The sequence below is a fragment of the Crotalus tigris genome, unplaced genomic scaffold (assembly GCF_016545835.1).
Source record: "Crotalus tigris isolate CLP2741 ecotype Arizona unplaced genomic scaffold, ASM1654583v1 scf7180000017771.5222438, whole genome shotgun sequence".
NCBI lineage: Eukaryota > Metazoa > Chordata > Lepidosauria > Squamata > Viperidae > Crotalus > Crotalus tigris.
In genome coordinates, this window is record NW_024096622.1 from 4,583,050 (window position 1) to 4,599,100 (window position 16,051).

Sequence of the window (16,051 nt, forward strand, 5' to 3'; positions counted from 1 at the left end):
CTTTGAATTCAGATTTTAAGAAGCACCCTTGACTAAGTAAACACAAAATTCTTATATGCAACTGTTAATTTCATGATATTCATCTTCATGAAATTCAGAACCACAGGTTGTAATACAGGCTATGCTATTATTTTCTCTTAAGAAAAAAATGTAATAAAACGTATTGCATAACATTTACACATAGCAGTCAGGTGAGACATTGTCTAAGCCAAAAGCTTTGGTCTATAATTTAGCAAATTAAATTGAAGAGTGCTTGGTATTTTGTGTGCATGTTCTTAAAATCAGCAGAAGTGTTGCCTTACTTAGGATAAAATTTGATAGTTCACATCTTATTATATGCAGTTGACATTAATTACTCTTAATTAAAGGAAGATAAATTAAATAATTAAAGCTCTAATTCAATGCAATATTTGTTTATTATATTTATTTTATTATTTCTGAAACTGCAAAAGGAATCTATTCCCCAAGCTTTTATTTTTAAAACAAATTATTAGTCACTCAAAAGAAATAAACAAAGCACACAGAATAATTTTATACCATTCATTTTCCTTATGTACAATATCTTGAGCTTAATTTATCCTAAAGTGTCCATTTGTTTTTGCTTCAGACATATTGCCAAGGTGCTGACTGAGATCATTTTCTTCGGAACAAGAAATAAGATAGCAGAAGCTAGAACTTTGAAATTTCAAATAGAAAAATTCTAGGTTTTTTTTTTACTGTGCTGTTCATAAAGATAGGGGAATATTTCAATTGCATTTCAAAATGTTTAGTCTTACAGTCTACAGACAGCAGAGTGCAGAGGAGCAGATGTTTTGGAATGCAGGCAGGCAAGGGTGACTGTGGCTGGGACTGGACTCAGGCAGCTGCTGCTTTCCAGAGTGTGGTAAGCAGTCCTAGAGCTAAGCCAGTGTTTCCCAAACTTGACAATTTTAAGGCATGTGTACTTCAACTCCCAGAATTCCACAGCCAGCAATGCTGGCTGTGGAATTCTGGGAGTTGAAGTCCACATGCCTTAAAATTGTCAAGTTTGGGAAACACTGAGCTAAGCAGTTCTAGGAATGCTTGCTGCCCCATAGGGCAGGGAGAGATGTGGGGAAGAGAGGCGAATGGGGGGGGGGGAGGAATTGGAGGCAGTCTCTTACTTTACTCGGGACTGAAAGGGACCAAACCTGGAATGACTTGGATTGGGACAAGTATTTGCTTAACAATCCCAAATTCTCAGTTAATGATGGCAACGGATATTGTGTACCCTTTCCTTAAAAATATAGATCTGTAGTCTGGCAGTGCTCCTTGATGCCACAGTTGTTACAGTGCATCAACTGTAATTTTTCTACAGCTATTTGGATCTGGCAATGAATACCAAAGCCTTGGCTAAATCACTGTTAGACTAGTATACAGTGTCTATGTAAGACTACTCTTGAAGAATGCCTAAAAGCGTTGTCATGCAAAATGGAGCAGCTAAGCTGATCACACTAAGATAGATTGATTTTATGCCTTCCAGTCAGTGTTGGCAACTGCATGCACAAGTCTAATGCACTTTTCTTGGTAACTTTTTTTGGAAGTGGTCTGCCACTGCCTTCTTCATAGAGCTAAGAGAAAGGACCTAAAGTTACCTAGCTGCCTTTGTCTCTATGGCAGGCCAAGAACTCACAATTTCTAGGCTAGTATCTTTAATCACTATACCAAACTGACTCTGTCATTAGCAATGCCTGCACAATGAAAATAGCTCTGGGCACTACTACAGATACTAAGAAATCAAAAATCTGTAGAAGTTTTTTTAACTAGCAACTTAATAAAAGGTTCACAAAAGCTTATTCCTCTTATTAAAATCTGTTAGTCAAGAAAGATACTACCATATTCCTGAGTTCTGATGCTATCTGCCACAAAAAATGCTAAGATCATACTATATTAATTTTGATAAATTAATATAGGGACAATTGAAGGCTTAGTTTTTGATTTTCAAATCCCTTAAAAGCTCAGGGCCTGAATATCTGAATAAGAAGCTATGAAACTATCTCAAAGATGCTTGTGACATTATAAGCTCATTTGTCAAGAGAGGGCTTTTTCTGGCATTATGATCAAAATATGGAATGCATTCCCTTACTTAGAAGGTATAGTTAACCTTCATTTTTTTCTGTGTTAAAAGGGAAGTCTTAATCTTTCTTTTCATCCAAGCCTTTTAAATTAATTTGATTGTTTTAAATATTATTTTTGAGTTTTGAAATCCAAACTTTAGAGGTTTGAATCTAAATTTGAACTTGGTTAAAAGATAATGGAGGAATGTGCAGGGACAGCTCTTTTGCTTCTTCTTTGTACAGATTTGGGTGAGACTCACTCAAAATATTAGGCTTGAAATATTCTAGATATGCTATTATGGAAAACCAAAACTCCATATATGGAAATCACAGGGAACAGAATTAAGAATTAGAAACTCTACTTTGTAAGTGTGACTAAGATTTATTGATAGATTTATAAAATCTCCTTTAAAGCTAGTAACTATTACATGTCTTATTATAGTGACTTGTGTGATAAGATTTTTCATCAATCTTTTTGCCATTAGTGAATTCCAATGTCATCTAAAATCCTTACTTTTATAATAGCAGGAAAAAAAAGAACAAACAATACATTTCACGTTTTTATTCAGGACAGCAAATTAAACGTATCCTCTTGCTATCATCTTATTTGCTAACCTGGACATATTCTAGTAATAGTGGCACTCTCATTTCTTCATTTTGGTTATCCCTTTCTATACCATTTTTGAGATAGGAATACTAATCTGAACACAGAATCTAAATGGTATTACATTAATTCAGCAAAGAACTCACCATAACCACGCTCAAATATAAAAAATAAGCCTCACAAGTCCTGTAGTGATACATCATTGTGATAAGGGGGAGGGGACCAGGGCTTTTTTGTCATAGAACGCCCAGGACAGAGTTTCGGCACCTTTTTTGGATGGAACCTTGTAGGGTAGGCAAGGCAGGTTGTATGATGTGTGTGAGTTCCGGCACCTTTTTTTTTTTTTTTTTTACAAAAAAAGCACTGAGGGGGACTATCCTGATAGGGACAGTAAGAATGCTGGAGGCTATGCCAAAAGTATCCAAGCAGGATCACCCAAGGCATTAAAATTATCCCCGATACATAGTAACCACGTATATTGGATAGCAATAGCACTTAGACTTATATACCACTTCACAGTGCTTTACTGCCCTGCCTAAGCAGTTTACAGTGTCAGCATATTGCCCTCAACAATCTGGGTCCTCATTTTATCAACCTCGGAAGGATGGAAGGCTGTGTCAACCTTGAATCGGTCAGAATCGAACTCCTGGCAGTTGGCAAAATTAGCCCGCAATACTGCATTCTAACCATTGCACCACCATGGCTCATAAAAAGATGCTAGAGACAGAAGATCATTTTACTGTTTGTTTGTTTGTTTGTTTATTGTATTTATATGCCACCCATTTGTCATCAACGGACTCTGGAAAAAATGGCAAAGACATGATTTCATATTGCGTGGGAGAAAGGTAATGGTAAACCACTCCTGTATTTGATCAAGCAAATCACACTGAGAGACAAGATAAAATGACTTGCAATGTAGTGCTGATGATGGGTCCCTTATACTGAGAAGTTCTTAATGTGCTACTGAGGAAGAACGAAGGTACTTTTGAGCAACAATGGGGTTTATAACACAACTTGGATACTGCTATGCAAGGAAAGAAAATCTGGAGCTGCCAAAATTGAAATACAGTGGGAATACGGAATGTGAAAAGATGAACTTGGAAAAGCTTAACATCAGGAAAGATGAAACGAACTGAATACATATTGATATCTTACGTATCACTGAATTGAAAAGAACTAAAACTGGATATTTTCAGTCAGAAGATCATACTGCTTACTACTTAGGTCACAAAAACCAAAAAGGGTAGTGCTGCTTTCATTATCAGGAAGGCTACATAGGAAAAACAGTATTTAGGTACAATCTATTTAGGTAAATGCAGTCAGTTTATCAAATCATATAAATTAGGCCTTGCAGGACAGCCTTCAGATCAGTATTTATGTGCCAACCACTAATGTAGAAGAAAATGAAGTTGACTAATTTAATGGTCAAATTTGATATAAAATCAACAGAACATGCAAGTAAGATGTGCTGCTTGATGGTTGGAGAATGGAATGCCAAAGTTGGAAATAGTAAAGTGGAAAATGCAGTTTCATTGTATGGCCCTATAAGTAGAAATGAAGCAAGAAAACACTTTATAGTAATACGTTTCAATGATTTTTTCATTGCTAACTCAGTTTTCAAATTACCAAAATGAAGTCCTAAACCTCACTGATAGGGAACAGGAATGAAAGTGAATAAATTGTTAAGGATGAATGTAAAAAAGGTCTTCCAGCCTATGGAATGCTCAACCCAGTATTAGGATAATTAGCAAAACGGATATTAACTAATTAATCTTAGACTATCTGGTTGGCAAATAGCGTTTTAATGTGTATTCCCATTCTGTGCCTACTTACTCTCTTGTAATCCCTTTTCCTCCAATTTCTCTTTTCTGTGGAGGGGAGGGAGAAAAAAAGAGATGAGATAGGAAAGATTATCTAAAGAGATACTTTTTAAGGTAATCTTTCGGCTCTGTGAAGGGAAAAAAAAGAAAAAATGGGACAGGCGTAGGTCAATATATACTAACTTACTGTAATGGCAAACACATGATTGAGAGTTTCTATGAAAGTCATGTGTGTACTTTGGTTGCAAAGTTATATTTTCAGCACTATTTTACCTTTAGTCGCTGCATGAGGCTATTGATAAGTAAGGGTTACCTGCCGACATTTTACATTGGATGATAAATATAACAATAGAAACATTTGTGAAGAAAAATGTTTGAGCAGAAACAAAAGCTGGAAAAGAACTTGTAATGTTTTCAATATTAAATACTGGTACTTACCAATGACTTGTTTTCTCAATGTTTCAATTTCTTCTTTCAGGGTTTTAATTTCTAAATCTTTGCTTGCTGTTAATGGACCATCTACAGTTGAATAATGTAGGGCCTGGACTGTTTGTGTGGACTCTTAAAAAAAAACAAAAACAAAGGGAGATGTAAGAAACTGCATTCAACATTTTCAATCTATAGATTTTGGCATTTCAAAATAATAATATGGTATCCAAGAAGTATCTGTGGCTTGACAATTTCTGGACCCTAATTTGAAGATTCTATAAAACTTTCTGTCATGCCAAAGTTTTTGAACATTTGTAACTTTCTTAACTATAAGGAATTGACCTTCACTTTCTTCTAGTGATCAAGAACAGTAAGAAAATGAATCTTAAGCTATTAAATTGATCCTATTTTTAAAAAACAGTATGTTAGTTAATTTACTAAGTAATGGCTTTTGTGCTAAATGTAAAATAGGTACTATTTGCACATACTTCTCAAAGTAGTTCTCACAGATTGCATCGTATGACCACACAAAAAGCAGAGTAATTTAACTAAAAGAATATCTTGCCTCCAGCTCAAGAAAGGTATCCTTCATCTAAAAAAACGTATAGCACATTGGCAGACTGCTATCTGGAATATGAGGAGTCAATTGTGCAAAATTCTTGCCTGGAACAGCAAGCATCATGAAGTTTCCTCAAGTTCAATGCACTCAAGTTAAAACATGAAGCTAGTAAGAGTAGCTGTAAAATTTGTTATACTGTTAAAGTATTCTGCATCTAGACAAAGTTACAAAATAATTTGTTTCTCAGAAAACTCTGACTGGGAAAAACTTTATGAAGCAGCTATTAAAAAAAGTGTACCAACACTACTTTGCCTGTTTAATATTGTAGCTTTCCTTGAACAAGGTAAAATTGCCCTGTAAAATGTTAGAGTTTATAAAATTGATTTTGAATTTGCCACCAAGTTGGTCTGCCACGAGGACTGAGCATGGGAAGAGAGCATTTAATAAAGAATGGGGATCTGGAAAGTTGAAAGTAAAATGATGTAAATAAATGTTTTAAATAATAACTGTTAAAGAGCTACTTAGAGAGGAGGCCAGAATAAATGGGTCAATTAATCCATTGAAACACTGAGCCTTCCTCAGAGCAAGAATCCAAATTAAAATATAATTGACAGGTGACTTTATAGTATCTGCTTGCATATCCAATGAAGAATTGCTCACTACCTAAATAATGGATTCCACTGTTGCTATTATTACTATGGTGGATGGGTAGAGGTCATTCTAACTTTTAATCAGAATTTGCTTTTCGTAATGACTGTCCAATTATTAGGTAAATTGTAGAAAAACAACTAACTGCAGCCACATACTGCTCGCTGGTGGTAGTGAGGGCAAATCTTCCTGAATGGATACCATCATTTGCCCAATCATAGAGGGAAATCTCACTGCTTACCAGCATTTCAACATAGAAAACCAAATGGTTTAAATTAATCTTAAAAAAGTGATTTGCTGGCAAGAGAAGGGAATGCTGAAAAAGTTGAAGCCTCTTATACTGTATCCCTTTGGAGAGCAATGGAAACTAAAAAATTATTTTGTTACATTCTTAACTGTCTAAAAAAACGGTCAAACTGCATTAAGGGAATAAATGAATAGAACTTCAAGGAAGTTGTGTAAGCTAGATTCTTTCTACAAATCATAAGAAAGGCTAAGCAAGTATTCAGTACAAATCTACAGATTTTTTTTTATTAAACCCAACCTTTGAACTTTTTGTCTAACATACAATGTAAAACTCCTTATGCACATTTGCATAGAAATTCCACCCTCTATCAGTTTTAGTTCTTAAACTATTTTTACAGTGGGGCAAAAAAGAATTTAGTCAGCCACCAATTGTGCAAGTTCTCCCACTTAAAAAGATGAGAGGCCTGTAACTGTCATCATAGGTAGACCTCAACTATGAGAGACAAAATGAGAAAACAAATCCAGACAATTACATTGTCTGATTTGGAAAAAATTTATTTGCAAATTGTGGTGGAAAATAAGTATGTGGTCAATATCAAAAGTTCATCTCAATACTTTGTTATATATCCTTTGTTGGCAATGACAGAGGTCAAACATTTTCTGTTTTAAGTCTTCACAAGGTTGGCACACACTGTTGCTGGTACGTTGGCCCATTCTTCCATGCAGATCTCCTCTGGAGCAGTGATGTTTTGGGGCTGTCGCTGGGCAACACGGACTTTCAACTCCCTCCAAAAGTTTTCTATGGGGTTGAGATCTGGAGACTGGCTAGGCCACTCCAGGACCATGAAATGCTTCTTACAAAGCCACTACTTTGTTGCCCGGGCGGTGTGTTTGGGATCACTGTCATGCTGAAAGACCCAGCCATGTTTCATCTTCAATGCCCTTGCTGATGGAAGGAGGTTTGCACTCAAAATCTCACGATACATGGCCCCATTCATTCTTTCCTGTACACGGATCAGTTGTCCTGGTCCCTTTGTAGAGAAACAGCCCCAAAGCATGATGTTGCCACCCCCATGCTTCACAGTAAGTATGGTGTTCTTTGGATGCAACTCAGCATTCTCTCTCCTCCAAACACGACGAGTAGTGTTTCTACCAAACAGTTCTATTTTGGTTTCATCTGACCATCGGACATTCTCCCAATCCTCTTCTGGATCATCCAAATGCTCTCTAGCAAACTTCAAATGGGCCCGGACATGTACTGGCTTAAGCAGGGGGACACGTCTGGCACTGCAGGATCTGAGTCCCTGGCGGCGTAGTGTGTTACTGATGGTTGCCTTTGTTACGTTGGTCCCAGCTCTCTGCAGGTCATTCACTAGGTCCCTCCATCTGGTTCTGGGATTTTTGCTCACCGTTCTTGTGATCATGTTGACCCCACGGGGTGAGATCTTGCGTGGAGCCCCAGATCGAGGGAGATTATCAGTGGTCTTGTATGTCTTCTATTTTCTAATTACTGCTCCCACAGTTGATTTCTTCACACCAAGCTGCTTGCCTATTGCAGATTCAGTCTTCCCAGCCTGGTGCAGGTCTACAATTTTGTTTTTCGTGTCCTTCGACAGCTCTTTGGTCTTCACCATAGTGGAGTTTGGAGTGTGACTGTTTGAGGTTGTGGACAGGTGTCTTTTATACTGATAACAAGTTCAAACAGGTGCCATTAATACAGGTAAAGAGTGGAGGACAGAGGAGCCTCTTAAAGAAGAAGTTACAGGTCTGTGAGAGCCAGAAATCTTGCTTGTTTGTAGGTGAGCAAATACTTATTTTCCACCATAATTTGCAAATAAATTCTTTCCAAATCAGACAATGTGATTGTCTGGATTTGTTTTCTCATTTTGTCTCTCATAGTTGAGGTCTACCTATGATGACAATTACAGGCCTCTCTCATCTTTTTAAGTGGGAGAACTTGCACAATTGGTGGCTAACTAAATACTTTTTTGCCCCACTGTATATCCTTAATTTCAAATTCAGTCTAACCATCATTACTCACCAATTTTTTTCTTTTAATTGTCTCACTTGGTTCTTGTTTCTGAATTATTTTTACATCTTTCATTTCAACATTCAGATACTCTCATTCATATGTTTCTTCAGGCTCTTCCATACTTATTCTGTGATCCTCCAAAAAATACCCTAATAAAGCCCTAGAGGTCACTTGTCCTCCAATAACAATTTTCCACATTTTCTAAAGTTGTAAGCCATGAATTGGGCCTGATGGTTTTAATTTTGCTCAATACATTGTTATTTTTACTTTACTTTTTTTCTTTCTGCAAATATCTTAATAATACTTTGGCTATAGTCCAACTGTCTTTGCAATATCAAAATATTATTTAATTTCTTGTAATTTCTACTTGTAAAATATGTTGTTTTCATTCAAAATCATTCCTAAGTTGTGACACTGACTATATCACAGTAAATTAATATTCAGTTATATAAGAAATCTTTTCAAATACTGTTTCTACTGAAAATTTAGTAATAGAAGGTCTTTCCACCACATACGTCATGGAATCCAAAACTGACTTAAATAGATAATCATGTGTACGTTATATAGCAATACCTTGGAGTTTTCTGCTAAGTTCTAGCTTTTCTTGCTCTAAACGTCTTATTCGTCTTTCATATGCTTCTGTAGCTAAGGTATCCTCTAGTGTTCTTTGAACATTGGCATCAAGTTCCATTACACGTTGCCCAGCTGCAAATCTTAAAGTACTACGATCCGAAAGGACACTGCAAAGATAGTTATCAGATTCAGAACATTTTAACAGATTGATTTTTATGACTTTCATATTAGGATAATTAAAAGTTAATATTAGGATAAATAAAAGTTTATATATACAATCCAACAGAAAACTGGAAGCAGTTAGGTCTCTTTGCTGTACAGTTTTTTGCAAACATATTGATGAAGCCATCATAAATTGCAATTGAAATCCAACATTATTCAAGTAGAAATCCACTTGAACATTCTGATGAAATCCACTCACATTGTCTCTCCTCCCTCTTATTAACTTCCAAATTAACATCTAATGATCTTCCTAATATCCAGAGTCAATTTTAACTGGCAACACTCAAAAGGAGGGAAGAGAATAGTTTTGTCACCTCTCCCTATTCCAGCAAAGAAATAGCTCTGTCAGTAGAAAAAAATAACTAAAAATTACCCACATAGTTAGGTATACTCTTGAAATATCTCAGATTATGCAGTGATGCTAAAAGGTTTGTGAACCCTTTTGAATTTTCAATATTTCTGCAAAAATATGGCCTAAAACATGATCTGCTCTCCATATGAGTCCTAAAACTAGATAAACAGAACCGAATATTAAACAAATGAGCCAAACACATTGTACTTGTTCATTGATTTATTGAGGGAAATGATTCAAAGTTATGTGGCAAAAGGATGTGAAACTTTGTTTTCAGTTGATCAATTCTGCACATCAGTCTGGAGGAATTTTAGCCCATTTCTCCTTACAGAAAAGCTTCAACTCAGGGATGTTAATGTGTTTACTCTCATGAACTGCCTACCTGTCCTATATTTCTATAGAATTAAGATCAGAACTTGGTCTTGGCCATTTCATTTCTTTAGCTTTTAAGGCCTTTAGTTCCTTAGACATCACTCCTCTTAAAATTCTTTGAGACCTCCCATAGTATTATAGTTCAGCGGTGTTGAACTGCCTCCAGCTGTACAAAATCTGCTGATAGTGGACTGGAGAAGGAGGAGTCCAAATTCTTTGGAAATAGTTTTATAATCTTTTCCAGCCTGATAAGTGTCAACAACTGCTTTTTGGAGATCTGTAGAAATCATGACACAATTCCACATACCTGTGTTGTGAAGTTCAGGCTTTGACAATGAATATCCTGAGTTCAATTCTTTAAACAAAGCAGGACTTCCACACTCACACCTAATTACTAGATTCCCATTGATTGAAATACCTGATTCTAATTTTTCCTTCAAATGAACTGATCATCCTAGATGTTCACATAATTTTGCCACACATTCAATAAATCAATTAACAAGTATAAAGATTTTGACTCATTTGGTTAATTGGGCTTTCTTTATATAGTTTTATATAGTTTTAGGATTTGTATGGAGAACAGATCATATTTTAAGTCATATTTATGCAGAAATATTGAAAATTTAAAAAGATTCACAAACTTTTAAGCAGCATTGTGTATACTTAGATAATGTAGGCAAGGAAATGATCTACTACACAGGTGTCAAACTCGATTGCATCACATGACATATCATGACATTTTTTGCCTTTGTGGAGCCGGGGTGGGCATGGCCTATACGCGACATATCCGGCCCACAGGCTGCCAGTTTGATACTCCTGATCTACTATATAAAACTTGCCCAACTGTATAAGTCCTCTATTCTATCAGCTGGCAGCCCTTTCAATAGCCAATTGCGTATTCTGCAAAACAACAATTATATTTGTCTCTAATCATAAAAAAATCCCTTGCAGTTTTGCCCTTGTAATATTTTACATTCACCTATTATTCTAGATGGTCGGCATGATGGCCTAGTGGTTAAGACATTGGACTTGTCAGCTGAAAAGCTGGCAGTCCAGGTTCAAGACCTGAACACCACATGATGGAATGAGCTCCCGTCCTTGCCCCAGCTCCTGCCCCAGTTCAAAAGTATGGAAATGCAAGTAGATAAATAGGTAATACTTCGGTGGGAAGTGCTCTATGACATCATACTGGCCACATGACTGTGGAAATGTCTTCGAACAGCGTTGGCTCAATGGCCTTGAAACGGAGATGAGCACTGCTATAGTCAGCAATAATTAATGGAGTAAAATCCGCAGGGACTCCTTTACCTTTTTTTATTATTATAGATAGAGGAAACAACCAATAAAAACTGGCATAAAAATATACTGGATTAACATTAGGGATTTTGTCTGGTATGTAGTTTTATTATACAATCTGCACTTATTGTATTACTACGTGGATGGAAACAATGTTGTTGTTGTTGTTAATTGCGAAGTCGTGTCCGACCCATCGCGACCCCATGGACAACGTTCCTCCAGGTCTTCCTGTCCTCTACCATCTTCTGGAGTCCATTTAAATTCACACCTACTGCTTCAGTGACTCCATCCAGCATCTCATTCTCTGTCGTCCCCTTCTTCTATTGCCCTCAATCTTTCCCAGCATTAGGCCCTTCTCCAGTGAGTCCTTCCTTCTCATTAGGTGGCCAAAGTATTTGAGTTTCAACTTCAGGATCTGGCCTTCTAAAGAGCAGTCGGGGTTGATCTCTTCTAGGACTGACCGGTTTGAATGCCTTGCAGTCCAAGGGACTCGCAGGAGTCTTCTCCAGCACCATAGTTCAAAGGCCTCAATTCTTTTGCGCTCAGCCTTTCTTATGGTCCAACTTTCACAGCCATACATTGCAACTGGGAAAACCATGGCCTGGACTATACGCACTTTTGTTGGCAGGGTGATGTCTCTGCTTTTTAGAATGCTGTCTAGATTTGCCATAGCTTTCCTCCCCAGGAGCAAGCGTCTTTTAATTTCTTGGCTGCAGTCCCCATCTGAGGTGATCTTGGAGCCCAGAAAAATAAAATCTGTCACTACCTCCATTTCTTCCCCATCTATTTGCCAGGAATTGAGAGGGCCGGATGCCATGATTTTGGTTTTCTTAATGTTGAGTTTCAAGCCAACTTTTGCACTCTCCTTCTTCACCCGCATCAAGAGGCTCTTTAGTTCCTCTTCACTTTCTGCCATTAGAGTGGTATCATCTGCATATCTTAGGTTGTTGATATTTCTCCCGGCAATCTTAATTCCAACTTTTGATTCATCTAGCCCTGCCTTTCTCATGATGTGCTCTGCATATAAGTTAAATAGGCAGGGCGACAGTATACAGCCTTGCCGGACTCCTTTTCCAATTTTGAACCAATCAGTGGTTCCGTGTTTGGTTCTCACTGTTGCTTCTTGACCCACATATAGGTTTCTCAAGAGACAAATGAGATGGTCTGGTACTCCCATCTCTTTAAGAACTTGCCACAATTTGTTGTGATCCACACAATCAAAGGCTTTTGCATAGTCAATGAAGCAGAAGTAGATGTTTTTCTGGAACTCCCTAGCTTTCTCCATGATCCAGCGTATGTTGGCAATTTGATCTCTAGTTCCTCTGCCTCTTCGAAATCCTGCCTGTACTTCTGGTAGTTCTCGATCCACATACTGGCTGGAGTCTAGCTTGTAGGATTTTAAGCATAACTTTACTAGCATGTGAAATGAGTGCAATGGTGCGATAGTTTGAACATTCTTTGGCATTGCCTTTCTTTGGAATTGGAATGTAAACTGACCTTTTCCAATCCTGTGGCCACTGTTGAGTTTTCCAAATTTGCTGGCAAATTGAATGTAGCAATGTGTCCTATGAATTTTTTACTACTACTGGTTCAAAATTTTCATATAAAATGCACCCATTACAGAAACAAACATTAACAAATAATGCAAGGAAAGGTGTATATGAACATTAACTCTATTTTATTTTTAAATTATGAAATAATTGAGCTATTCTATTATGGTTTAGTACAGCGGTCCCCAATCTTTTGGGCACCAGGGACTAGTTCCGTGGAAAGAGGTTTTTTCGTGGACTGGAAGGGGCATAGTTTCGTGGGCTGCCTGAATCCCACAGATGGAACTTTGCTTGTTTGCGTGAATCAGTTTCTAGCATGCCACGGACTGGTGCCGGTCCACAAACCGGGGATTGGGGACCCTTGATTTAGTATAAAGAAACTGGTCACTCACCAGCTACTTGTGTATGTAAATCCAATAAATGGCAGGTGATGGCCAGAAAATGCAGTATGTGTTGGTGGTGGCATTGTCTCCTGAGATTTAAAAAAATAAGAAGAGTTAACTAATTTAGAGAAGGTTAATCCATTGATATTAATTTCAAGTAAAATTAGCACAATGTGTATTCTGATTCAGAAAAAGTACCCGTTTGTTCTGGAACATATGAGTTTTGAAAAGACCATTGCAGAAAAACTACTGCTGGCTTCCTTCGTCATTTATGATAAGGTAAAACTGTTTCTGGTTCAATGCTTCTTATTTCCAACAATGTTTACATCACCAAAAGTACAGAAAATGAGAAAACAATAAAAAGTAGGATAAAAAAACCTATCTTTTTGGGAGTTTCTGATTGCCATTTTTGCTTATTTTAGAAATTAATTTCCATTTTTTTGTGACCCAGTGGACATAATTTTGATAATTTTTTGTAAGCTTATTTGCTGCATATGTTAAATAATGATTGGGGTATTATTTAAGTAAGGTATAAATTTTATACATAAATAACAAAAATATCAATGTAACATATTAAAAACACTCTCCTCTATTACTTACAGAATTTTTTAAACAGTCATCATCTACATCAAAATTTGAAGTATCTGTTGGACTGCTGACTTCAGGAATATAAGGTGCTTCACAGTTCTGAATGTTATCCCAATCAATCCCTGAAAAAAATGGGTGGCTTTTAAAGTCTTCTATTCCGTTCTGCCCAAGTCTATGTTCTCTGCTGCAAATAAGCCTTCGAATTAGGTCCTTGGCATTTTCAGACACATCTATCATTTGGACAGGAAACTGAAATCTCTCCTTAAAGGGAAAAGAGAATGCTAATTAATAAACTAACGCTAACTACTTTACCAAAAAATATAAACTAACTGCCGAATCCCAAGAAGCAAAAACCCATAAGTTCTGTATGCATACATTTATATCTTCCATCAGAAATCTATCAAGTACAAATGTATTGACACATAATGTGAGTTACCACTTTCTCCAAGGAAGCTTCTACAATAATAAATTTATTCAGAAGTATAAGCACAAATTGGTAAGAAATTTTCAATACTTGTATATTAAAATCTAGAGTTTTTAGAATTTTGTTACGCACCTAGGAATTCATAAAATATATGTTTTGAGGAAGTATACACAGAATATTTTATACCAGAGATACAGTATCTGTCTTGAAAAAAATACACATACTAGGATACACACCATAAATAAATAAGGATATACCTTTCATATATTAAATGAAATTTGCAGGAAAATGTGTAAAAATTTGAGGTATTTTATTTGTTTTGGATAAGGACAAACTTGCAAACTAATTAACCAGGTGGTGACAAACTAAGAATTGGGAATATGAGAAACTGAGAAAAATCAAAATTGACAGATTCAGTCTAGTTGCAACTGAACTTCTTTTAACAGGAAGACATCCTTGTTTCTGGTCAGCAGTCATATTTATCTTTTGGTTGGCAGATAAAGGATGAAATAGGGCAAATTAAATTAACTCAGTACAATTAATGTGAATACTGCCTATGAATGTTATCATTTATGCTTTTGTCACATGAAAAGAAACATACGGTTGCAATTTTGGAGGCTGTACCCAAAAACAGAATTCAGAAGGTGAAATTCAACCTTACAACAATATTTATTTGCATTAATGATCTTTTCCTTATTTTGTCATTCTTCTGGGTACATGGAAATTTGTACAGGAGCAGGAGAAGGCACTATTCCCTCTACCTGATCAATTTTCAGAGGCAGTTTCACCAGAAGAACAGTTTAATTAGATTTCACCCAAAAATCTATTCATTAACGAACAAGAATATCAATAAAAATGTTAGGGCACTTAAAGTCAAGTCAATAAGTAAGTAAATGAAATAAGCAAAACTATTAATATATTAATTCATTTAAAATGAATTAATTTACAAATGTTTCATAATCTGGTGTGCCTTTTACTATTTTCTATCATGAGCTGCCATGAGAAATGCATTTTGAAAGAAAATATATTAAATACAGGCAGACATAAATATAAATGAATTACTAAGCAAAACAATTTTAGATTCCTTGGATACTGTCATTCATTTCTACATACAAGGATAGCTCACTCACTTTGTGGTTCATTATCTTTCCATACGTCTCCACCAGAGACTCAGCATAAAAAGGTGTTTCTCCATACAGCATTTCATACATGCAAACACCAAGGGACCACCAATCACATTCAGGACCATATTTTCCTTTCCCATCTTCCATGGCTTGCAGAATTTCTGGAGAGATATAATCTGGTGTTCCAACTGCCACTGAAGACTGAACCTGTGGGGATTATTATTTCAGAATTAAACTTTACCCATAACACTGTTTCTGTTTTTATATGTATAGGAACAGATCCATTTATATTTAAAGCAGTGATAGGTGTGAGTAGATAGAATTAAAGAAGAATGTTTTCCACCATGACAGATTAAAAATCCTATTAGCAATCTGGCATTTATTAGCTATAGCTGTTATCTTGTTTCTGAACTTGCAGTGAAGAAAAATTCTACATTAATATATTTCTTTTAGGTTGTACCAATAGTTAAAGTTTGTATTAACAAACTGCACATTTTCACTTTTTCAAAAATTAAAAATATTTTGCCAGGACTTGGAGTGAAATAAACAAAAAGTAATAAGAATAATAGCAAGTGATATAGAACCAGATATTTAATCTAATTATGAGTTATGGATAGGAAATACTAGAACACACAAAATAGCTATGAATAGGCAGAAGTGGGCTCTGGATTTTATCACAGTATGACAGAAACTAAGCTGTATTTTACAATGCAAACAGGATTTGTGATATTTTTTCACATGTTTCTGATACTTT

At 36.1% G+C, this 16,051-nt stretch overlaps 1 protein-coding gene across 7 annotated transcripts in view; it reads right to left on the bottom strand.

Annotated features, from left to right (window-relative positions):
- Nucleotides 1–16,051, bottom strand: part of CDC42BPA (CDC42 binding protein kinase alpha) — a 154,519-nt gene that overhangs the window by 65,850 nt on the left and 72,618 nt on the right. For all 7 annotated transcript variants that reach the window (XM_039341746.1, XM_039341747.1, XM_039341750.1 and 4 more), the window contains exons 7-11: nt 15,304–15,504; nt 13,762–14,010; nt 13,171–13,250; nt 8,987–9,153; nt 4,938–5,060 (exon numbers count right to left, since the gene is read on the bottom strand). In XM_039341746.1, the coding sequence (XP_039197680.1) occupies nt 4,938–5,060; nt 8,987–9,153; nt 13,171–13,250; nt 13,762–14,010; nt 15,304–15,504 (820 nt within the window). The remainder of the gene's footprint in view (nt 1–4,937; nt 5,061–8,986; nt 9,154–13,170; nt 13,251–13,761; nt 14,011–15,303; nt 15,505–16,051) is intronic.